Source organism: Accipiter gentilis, chromosome Z, assembly GCF_929443795.1.
Source record: "Accipiter gentilis chromosome Z, bAccGen1.1, whole genome shotgun sequence".
Taxonomy (NCBI): Eukaryota; Metazoa; Chordata; class Aves; order Accipitriformes; family Accipitridae; genus Astur; species Astur gentilis.
Genome location: NC_064919.1, coordinates 1,318,279 through 1,328,716, shown reverse-complemented (window position 1 = coordinate 1,328,716; position 10,438 = coordinate 1,318,279). Strand labels below are relative to the sequence as shown.

General features: G+C 65.4%; 1 protein-coding gene across 7 annotated transcripts in view; it reads right to left on the bottom strand.

The window, feature by feature from the left end:
- Positions 1–4,298, bottom strand: part of PAX5 (paired box 5) — a 131,468-nt gene extending 127,170 nt beyond the window's left edge. For 5 of the 7 annotated variants that reach the window (XM_049795809.1, XM_049795810.1, XM_049795812.1 and 2 more), the window contains exon 1: positions 4,253–4,298. In XM_049795809.1, coding sequence (XP_049651766.1) covers positions 4,253–4,298 — 46 coding nt within the window. Of the gene's footprint in view, positions 1–598; positions 642–4,252 lie in introns of those variants that run through there. The other 2 variants (XM_049795811.1, XM_049795813.1) reach the window with 1 other exon arrangement.
- Between the last annotated feature and the right edge of the window lie 6,140 nt (positions 4,299–10,438).

The following is a 10,438-nucleotide window of genomic DNA, read 5'->3' as shown; positions in this document are numbered from 1 at the left end:
ATTAACAAAGATCAAATAACAAAGATCAAAACGTCGAAATAGAGGGAGAATATCGCATAGCAAACTTTTCCGTTCGTCGGAAATACCGGCCGGCTTTCCTCCCGGAGATTCGATTTGGGGGGGCGGAATACATATATACACGCATATCTATACATAAGCGTGCGCGCATATATACGAATAGATACACGGGCACAGTTCGGCGAGTGGCTCTATCTACCTGAATAAAGACGTATTTGTATCGGTTCTTTGCGGGAAAATAAACCTCGGACAAGCCCCCTGCATCCCGCCGCCGTCCGCTCACCGCCAAAACCGCTCCCGCCGAACCGCCGGCTTTCCCGGAGGGGAACGGCGGCTGCGGGCTGCCGTCCCGGCCCGGGGGGGACGACGGGGGGGACGGGACACACACGGACGGGACGCGGCAGAGCAGCCTCCCACCCCGGGACCGCCGTTTGTCCGGACCCCCGGGGCAGTTTTTTGGGGAAGGGGGGGGGGGGGGGGGTCGGTCGGAGGGTTGGGGGGGTGTGGAGCCGGCCCCGTCCGCGATCGCGCAGGGCCCGCCGCGGCCGTGTCAGAGAAGTTGAACTAGCAGCCTACTTACTATGCATTGCTGCAAACGGGTCGTGCTTACAGTGTATTTCCATCGGAGCGGTCCGGGCCGGGGCGGCCTCGCCGAGCAGATCTCGATTCGCCGCCGGTGCTCGGCTTTGGGGCTGGTGGGAGGGGGCCCGGGGAAACAGCCGGAGACCGACCAAAAAACCAACCAAGCAAGCAAAAAAAAAAAAAAAAACCCCCAAAAAAAAAAACCAAAAAAAACCAACCAAAAAACAAAACCACAAAACAAACAAAAAAACCCCCCAAACCCCCCAAAAAACAACAACTCCTTCCCCCCCACCCCCCCACGACGGGGGGAAAAAAAAATAAAAAAAATCCACCAAAAAAACCCGAAGAGTCCCGCCCCGAGCGGGGTCGCGGTATCCGACAGCGCCGGCCGAGCGCGGCTCCCCGCTCCGCTCGCCACCTCCGGTGACTCCGTCGGGGGGGACGGGAGGGGGGGGACGGGACACGGGGAGGGGGGGGGGGGGGAGGACGGGACTGGGGGGGGGGGAGGGTGGGAGGGAGGGCGGAGGCGGGGGCGGGGGCCAGGAGCGGCCGCCCCGGGCTGCGCCTCTGCCCCCCGGCCGCTCCACCGGTCGGTCGGCCGTCCGCCCGCCGAGCTTCGGCACCCGCCTCCCGGTTCCGCGGCGGCGGCGGAGGGCGGGGGGGGGGGGGGCGGGGGGGGAGAGGTGGGGGGCGGGCGTCTCCGGTCCGGCGACCGAGAACCCGTCTCTTCCCTCCCCGACGGCTCTTTGTGCTGTCGGCGCCGGCGGCTGCGCGGCGGCGGCGGGGCGGGCGGCAGCGGGGGCGGGCGCCCCGTCCGCGGAGCTCGGTCCCCGGGGCGGCGGCGCGCTCCGCCTGTACCGCCGCGCCACCACCACCCCCCCCCACCACCACCAAAACCACCACCCCCCACCCCCCCCCCGCCGCGCCGGTTCGCAGCAAACTCGCGGATGCCGGGCGGGGCGGCGGCGGCGGTGGGCGAGGGGAGCGGCGGCGGCGGAGGTGGGGGGGGGGGGGGTGGAGAGGGGGGGGGGGAAGGTGTGCGAGAGGGCGGGGAGCGGGGCGGGGGCCGGGCTCTCGCCTCGCCTCGCCGCGGCCGGCCCCGCGGGACCGGGGCCGCCCCGTCAGCGGCCGCCGTCCGACCTGGGGCACCGGCGAGGCTCGCCCATCGTCCCCGCCGCCCAGCCGGGCCGCGGGGGCCGCGGCCGCCCCCCCCCCCCCCCCGCCCCCCCACCCACCCCCCGGCTTCCTCCTCTCCCCTCCCCGCCGGTCGGCCACCGGGTTACCGGGGCGGCGCGGCGCCTGGCTGGCTCGGGCGGTGCGCCCGGCGCGCTGCCGGCCCGCGGCGGGGCGGCGGGGGGTTGTGGCGGGCGGGAGGGAGGGGGCGGGGGCGGGGGGCGGGCCGCCGCGGGGGCGCGCGGGGGTGGGGCGGAGCGGGACGGGACGGGAACGGAGGGGGGAGATTGTGGGGGGGGCGGGGGGGGGTGCGCTGCCGCCGCCGCCGCCGCCCCGGCACCGCGCCCGCCCGCCCGCCCCCCCCCCCCCCGTCCCCCCGAACCCCGCCGCGGCGGGCGGCGCTTCAGCACCGCGCGGCCGGACAGCGGCGGAGAGTGGCGGGGCGGAGCCCCCGGCCGTCAGTCACCCGCCCCGGCCAATCGCAAAAGTTAACTTGCCGGCGCCCTCGCGTTGGCCGCTTGGGCGGTGCCGGTGCCTATTGGCGGGATACGGGCCAATGGGGGAGGGGAGGGGGGGCGTGGCACTCGCCGGGAGGGGCGGGCACGCCGCCACGCGAGACCGGGGGGCCGGGAGGGGGAGAGGGGGGAGGGTGGGAAAGGGGGGGGGGGGGGGGCGGGCGGGCGGCGGCGGACCCCCCGCGTCCCGGGGCGGCGGGTGTGGGACCCCCCCCCGAACGGCCGGGCGGGTCCCGGGGCCGCGGAACCCCCGACGACCCGGTGGAGCATCTCGCGGCCGTGGGACCCCCCTCGAGGGGGGTGGACGGCGAGTCCCGTGTCGGCCGTGTATCACCCGGCGGCCCGATTCCAGCTTCCCGGGACCGTTCGTCTCCCCGAAGGCCCGCAGCCGCGTCGCGGGGCCCTGGGTGCCCGACGGCCCCCGGCCCCGCCAGCCCGGGCAGTGGGTGGGGGCGCGAGCCGGGGCCGCGGTCTCCGCCCGCCCGCGCTCTCCGCGGTCGCGGAGGGGGTCGGAGGCCCCGGGGGCCGTCGCCGCATTCTTGGTACCGACGAGTTCCCGCTTCGCCCGCCCGAGACACGGCTCCCGCCCCCGGCGGCTCTGCCACCGGGCAGGGCGAGGAGGCGGCCGGGACGATTCCCGCTCCCATCCCCGCCCCGGGACGCGCCCGTCCCGCCGCGGGTGAGCGTGGGGTCGCGGCCGAACCCCGCCGAGCCAAGCCCCTCGGCCCCGGTACCCGGCTGCCACCCACGCCGAAGGGGTCGGGGACCCCGCTCCCCGTCCCGGCGCCGCCGTGGGGACGGGTGGGCGCGGAGGGGAGCTTTCCCCCGCACCCCCCCCCACCCCCCGGTGGGAGACACACACACCCCCACCCCCCCGGTCCCGCCAGCCGCCCGCCCCGCTGCTCCCACGGCCTTCGGGGCTTCGGCGGCGGCAGGGCAGGGCCGGGCCGGGCCGGGCCCCCCCCTCGGCGGCGGGGGACGGGCGGCCGCTGCAGCCTCCGCCGGCGGCGGCGTGGGGCGGGCGAGCGCGGAGCGAGTTTTCGTTGAAGGCGAAACTCCCGGGTGGCGAGGCCGGGACGGGGTCGGGGGGGGTCGGGACGGGGCCGGGGGGGGGTCGCCGCGGGCGGAGTACCCCTCCCTGCCTGGTCTTCATCCCGGCCTTCATCCCCCCCCTCCGCCTCCTCCTCTTCCTCCTCCTCCTCCTCCTCCCCCACGCAGGTGAAGCGTCGTGTCCGTCCCCGTCCCCCCCTCCCACCCGCTCCGGTCCGACACCCCGCAGGGATGCGGCGGCAAAAGAACCGGGGCCGCCGCGCTGCCCGACCTGCCCCCGACCCGGCCCGGTTCGGTTCGGTTCGGTCCGGTCCGGCCCCGGGCAGAGCTACCGGTGCTGCCGAACCCGCCGTCCCCCGCCGTCACCCCCCCCCCCCCCCAGGCCGCCCCCGCCGCGCGGGGCGTGCGGCACGCCGCCATGAAATGCTTTATCGATTAAACGATTATTCAGGCGATTTAACTAATAAAAGGCCCCATCGATCGCTTCGGAATTGCATTCCGCTACCGAACCGCCAGGCCGCCTCCGGCCCCGCGCCCGCCACCGGCCCCGCTCCCGCTCCGCCGCCGCGATCCCCCGCGGGGACGCCGGTGGGAGTCTCGCCGCGGCCCTTCGCCGGTCCCCCGGTCCCTTCTCCCGCCCGGCCCCAAGACGCCGCAGGGCCCCGCGGACAACCGGGCGACCCCGGCGCCGGTGAGGGGACCCCGCAGCGGGACACGGGTTGGCGGCGCGGGGGGGGAGGAGGGGGGTCGGGGGGGGGGGGGGTCGGTATCCCCCGCACCGCCCCGAAGGCCCCACGGGGAGCCGGGACCGGCCCCGCCGCCCGCAGCCGACTCTGCCCCGCACCGCGGCCCACGCGTGACGGGCCGCGGCGGCGTGTCTCGGACACCCCCGCGGCGCCCGGCCCGAGTCCCACCTGTGCGGCCGGCCCGGGGGGTCGCGTAGGTTTTCTCCAACTCCATCCCGGCTGCTCAGGACTTGGGGAGATGGACAGAGAGAAAAGTTTCCGCGTCGTGTTGCTATCGCCTTCCCGTTCCTTCTTTTTTCTCCTTTTCTCTTCTCTTCTTTTCTTGTTTTCTCTTCTCTTCTCTTCGCTTCTCTTCGTTTCTCTTCTCCTTTTTTTCTTTTCCTTTCTTTTCCTTTCTTTTCCTTTCTTTCCTTTTCCTTTTTTTTGTTTTCTCACTTTTTTCTTCTTTTTTTTCCTTCTTTATTTTCTCTTTCTTTTTCTTCTTTATTTTCTCCTTTTTTTTTTTCTTTCCTTTTTTTTTTTCGAGGGCCTCTCGCAGGTTGGAATAATTCAACTCTTCCGCTCCCCGCCGAGCTTTTGCAGCTGATCAGTGAGCTGAAACTAAACGTTTTAGGTGGAAAAAAGCCTCTGAAGGAACCGTGAAATGATTAAGAAACTAAAGAGCTCCTCGCCATGTGAGATCATGTCCTGTTCTCTAAAACATCACAAGATGTCCCCAGACGCAGCCAAAACCCAAGAAAACTCTGACATCTGTTGTAGCAGGAATCAAAGTTTGCTCGCAAACAGCCGCCCCCCCCCCCCCCCAGCGACCGCTCCGCCGACTGCTGCAGAGTCGGCGGCACCGGCAACCGGCGACAACCGGCGGCGGCGGCAGCACCTGCCCGCTCTGCCTCCGTCAGCCCCAGCCCGTCACCAAATTTTCAGCTGAAACGACTTCCCCTTCCCGGGCCGGGCCGTGACGCCGCAGCGCCAGGGCCGCGCTCCCCGACGGGACGGACCGCCGCGGGGGCGGGACGGGGACTCGCCTGCCAGTGCCCTGGGGGGGGCGGCGGAGGGAGCCCCACCGGACCGCATCCCACCCACACCACACCCCCCCCGCCCTGGCCTGCCTTTCGCCCCCTCGCCCGGGGAAAGCCCGTGGGCCAAAGGGGAGGTCGGGGGGTCGGGGGTGAGCGGCCCGACGGAGGTGCTGCGGGGCGGGGGGGGGGGTCTGCTTCTGCGCCCCTCGTTTGCACGGCGGTCTCCAGCCGGGACCAAGCTGCGGCTGCAGAGCCACGGCCGCGCCGTGCAGGCCTCGGCGGCGTGGGTGAGGGCGGGGAGAAGGGGGGAAGGGGAGAATTCACGAGGCCTCCTCGGTCTTTCCCGGATTTATTTTTCAGCAAAACGACTCGGGTGGAAAAAACAAACAAACAAAACAAAACAAAAAAAAAAAAAAAAAACAAAAACCAAAACCCCAAAACAAACAACAACAACAAAAAAACCACCAAAAAGGCGCTCCCCTTCCCAAAGGACAAAATAAACCTCAGCCCCGTGGTGCCTCCCGTGAAAGTGGGCCCGGCGGGCGGCCCTTGCCTGCGGCGCCCTGCCCGCGCTGTCCCCCTCGCCCACCGGCGCCGGTAGCGAGGTACCCGCTCCCACCCGCGCCCACCCACAGCCCGCCGCCCGGTCCGTCTCCCACGGAACCCTCCCGGAACGTGAAAACAACAGTCCGCTTGGCTGGGGGGCCGCGGGTGGGTGACGAGCGGCGGTGGGCAGGGGCGAGGAGCGGGGGGCCCCGAAGGGAGGGGACCACCGCTGCCTGCAGGCAGAGCGGGCAGGGGCAGCCCCACTCGGGTCGGATCCTGCACGGGAAGGAGGGACGTGCCGGGATTTAGGGATGCCAGGCCGCTGAAGAGGCTCCCGGCTGCCCCTCCCGGCGCAATCCCCGCTCCCAACCGGCAGCAGACAGATGCGACTCTGTTCCCAAAATTCTCCCGTTTCCCCCCCGCATCCGAGGACCGGCGGCCCGCCCCGGACGCGCTCCGCGGTTGAACCGGGACCGGGCCCACCGGGGACCCCCGGCTCCGTCCAGCGATCAGCCGCGGTTGGACTGGGGGGGGGGGGGGGGGGGGGGGACGGACGGACACGGCTCCTGCCTCTCGCCCTTTTGCTTCCCTTTTCAAGCAACGTTTCTTCTCTCTCATTTGCTTAACATAAAAATAACCGGCGGCCAGAGCCCCCGCTTTTCCGCCGGCTCGCCCCGAAACGCCAGCCGCCGTGCGAACGACCGCTGCGGGATGGTCGGTTCCCTGCGGCGCTGACCCGGGCAGAGGCAACCCCGGCGGAGCCACCCCAAATGAACCGCAGGACCCCCCCGCCCCCCCCCCCCCATCCCTCCAAGAGATGGAGGCTTCTCCTCTCGCCTCCCCCCGCCTCTGCCGGCCACGCCAGCCCACGGCCCCGGTAGCAGCGAGGAGCCCGCCAAGCGTTTGTCTGACTTCACGCAGAGAAAGGAACGAAAAACACTTTATTGTCCTTAAAAACAGCCCGCGGGGCTCCCGCATGCCCTCCCGCCTCGGCAAAGGACCCGGCTGCCCGCTCGCCCCCGGCCCGAGGAGGAGCGTGGGGAGGTGATGGAGGGTCTGCAGCGGGGCCCACCGCGGCTGCAGGGACACGCACGGCTGCAAAGACCACCCCACACACCCCCCCCCCGGGGGGCCGGAGGGAGAGAGGGGGGGGTGTTCGGTCCCAGGTTGCAACAGCTGGGGTCAAACCTGCACTGAGTGCCCCCCCAGGAGTAGGGCTCCGGCACCGCAGCGTGTCCACAAGCACTGGGACCGTGCGTGGGGGAGACGACCCCCGTGCCCCCTCCCTGCCACGCATCTGCCCCCGGTGCCACCACCGAGGGTGTGATTTAAGACCGGCTGTGAGAAACCCCCAGACGACCAGGAAAAGCCCCCGCCGTTTCCCACACCGGGGCAATACTTGTAGTGTCAGCAGGGGCTGGGAACGACCCCGCACCCCCATCCTGCCGCCCAGGCAAGCGCCACCAGGAATGGTCCCGGGAAAACGGTTTCCCGCTCCCCCCCTCCGGAGCAACTTCTGCGGGAGTGTGGAATTGTTGTCGTCGTCCCCCCCCCCCCCCGACCTGTCTGAACCCACACACCCCCCGAAGGACCGCGACGCTTGGGAACCAGCCCGCTGCAAATCCACTGCTGCAGCTGTGTGTGTGTGGGGGGGGGGGGGGGCGTCCCCAGCCCCACACAACCTCGGCCCTGTTTTGGGGGCCTGCTTGTGGGTTCTGTAAGCAGCAGGAGGCAGGTGGAAAAACAGCGCAGAGAAGAAACGGTGGCGCCGCAGAAATATCTTCTCAGAGTTTTCCAAGGACAGTTTGTTGTTGCCTGCCCTCTTCGAAGGAACAAGAAGATAAAAACCCCGGCCTAACCTTGTGTCCTGTTATCTCTGATGCATTAACATTAGGAGGTGAAAGGACAACTGGCTCGAAGGCATACTGCAAACCCGGGCACTGCTGGAGGCTCAGATTGCAGCCAGAAAACCCAAAAGTGCCAGAGCAAAAGTACCTGCATCACCCAGGCTCCCCAGGTACCAGCCTGCTACTGCTCCTTGGGCAGCCGCCTTTTCCTGAGGCGTGGTTCATCATGATTTTGGGGGAGTGGAGGGGCAGCAGGTCACACAGAGCATCCGAAGCCCCGTACCATCCTCAAAGTTACGCGCGTTTTCTTACATTTCTGCAAAACGCACCGATACCAGATGTGGAAGAGGGGGAGCGCTGCTGCAAATGATGATCTGCCCCTCAGCCTCGGCAGGATCAGAGGAGGGGGGGGGGGTGTGTGTGTTACTGTTTTGTTGGGGTTTTTTTTCTCTGCAGTACCATAGCCTCTTTTTTCTCCTGACGCCTGTAATTTTAAATTCAAAAGATGGGAGATCTAGTGGCGATCGTGGCCCAGTGTGTTCCCAGAGATAAAAGTGAACTCTGCGATGGGTATGCTAAGTAGACTGAAGTAATTTAAAAGGTGTTAGATGGGCAGCCCTGTACAGCGGAGAGCACTTGGGGTAGCATCATCAGCGATCTTTAGAGAGCGGTCCATGGGAAGCCATCAGGAAACGAGGCTTGGAAGATGACAGCGTGGAGAAGAGGCATCCCCTCGGCAGCGGAGTTTGCTTGGGCAGTCCACGCGCAGAAGAGGTGCTGTTCCCCCCTCCCCTCCGATGACGATTTAGCAACTGGAGATTAATGGGGAGAGATGTCGACACCCTTCTCAGCAGTCCATTTCCCAGACTGGTCAGTCCAGCGAGAGGGCAGAGCCGAGGTGGCGCAGCTGACAAACCCGGTGGGTTTTATTTTCAAGAGCCTGAGAGGAGGGCAGGAAATGCTGAGAGACTTCTCTTTTTCAGTCAATATGCATTATGACTTTTGCTGTCCCCTCACCTACCGCCAACTGCTGCCTCAGAAGTGCTACCGGTCATACTGGGCAGCGAGCAGCCTGCCGGGGGGGCTCCGTGTCGGGAGTATTCGGCAGAGAGAGCTGCTGCTGTGCTGCAGCAGCCAGCACCACGGCAGGGTGAAATGCTTTTCTGAAAGAGCCGCCTGTAGCTCTGCTGTCCCACAGCCTGAGGGCTGCTCCTTGTCACCCCTTTCTGTGCCTCCGGGACCTTTTTTTCTACAGTCCACAGCCACACGGTCACCAGGGCCTGCGTTTTCAGAGATAAATTTGTGTCGAAGCAGAGGACCAACCTACTTTGTCAAAGCAATTGACAGCCTAAATCTGTTTTGACAGCCTAAATCTGTCTTATCATCCTGGTGTGGAAGGGTTCAGGGCCAGAGTGAACGCTTCAGTCCCCTCTCTCAGTCACTTTCACTGATCTCAAGTGTGGTTATTTTGATAGTTAAAAAGACATGGGTTTAAAAGTCAACTTTGCAGAACTTTCTGCCTGGTGACACGCTTACATGCACAGCTGAAAATGAGCCAGCATCCGAGGGAGGCCAAGCCACACCAGATGCTGGCTTCTACCTCTTCCTGAGAGCTCTGTGAGAAACCCCACCGTATCCTCTGAGATTTCTGCAGTGACGTGGTAGAGCGAGGGCCTGCCCTCCTGGGAGCGCAGCACGGCTGGACTGCAGAGCTTGGGCTTCCCTGGCCCCCCTCACGAGAGCTCCTCCTTCAAAACCAGCAGAAGAACGTAAGACAAGGGGCCATCAGCAGCAGAGCCGGTGTCCTCCAGCCTGCGTGCGGCATCCCGGCAGGCTCTTCGGGAAGGCAGGGTGCTTGTTTGGGATGCAGCAGCACAGGTGGGATGAGCACCGCTTTTGGGACCAGGGTGCGAAGTGGAGGAAACAGGCACCCCAAGGCTGTGGTGTCTGGGGGTGCAGAGCAGCCCCTGCCTTGCCAGGGGAGCCGCAGCCAGGCCAGGGGAAGGTGGGAGAAGGGAAAGGTTGCCAAGTCCTTTGCCACACGGGAGACCTAGGGAGGTGCGGTGGTGTTCCTGGGGTCCGCACAGGGCTGGGCAGAGCACAGAGCAGGCATCAGATCTTTGCAGCAGGAGGTCAGGGGAGTCGTGAAAAAGCACCCTCGATGTCCACCCTTTGTCACGCGCTTGGACTTTTAACAGTGCCCCTGGGCACCTAGCAAATGAGATGCCCAGAGGGACAGGTTGTAACCGAACTTAACTTCTGCACGAAGCAGAATGGAGAGGCTTGCTGCAGGGCTGCCGTTTTTGCTTGGAGGAGCAGCTTGCTCAGTTATAAGGCCTGCGTCCCTCTCTCTGAATGCATCCTCCCGTGGATATTTTGAAAAGAGGGGGCCCATTCTGGCTATGCTGCAAAGTAAAGAAACCAAGAATGAGGAATTTTTAATGAGAGCTCTGGCTGGAAGTGGTCGACTCTACTAGAGAGTCTCTCTTTCTCTCTCGAGAAAGCCAAGAACAAAAATTGCAACCCAAGTCCATCCTGTGCTGTAACTTTTGTGTTTGCTGCTATTAAAACGTTGAAAAAGGTCAAATTGATTCCTTTGCTTTGAGAGTTGCTGGGAGAAGAGGTAGATTGGAAGATAGGAAGTTAAATCACTGAATAGTCTGCTTCCAACAATTGCCAGTGAAGAGGAAAATACAGCTGATTAAGTGAGCCCTTTGCTAGACACAGAAGTGTCCAGAAAATGCATGAAGAAGACAGGAGGTTAAGAAATCCAAGGCTGTCTTCAGGCTCAAAAGAAGACATAGCCAGGGTATTAACTGTTACCTTTCCTAGATTCGGTTTCATGTTAATAACCTGATTCTTTCCTATTGATTGAAAAAAAAGCGTGGTGGGTCAAAGCCTCCGAACACATAATTAGTCAAATAAATGTCAAAGTCAGACAC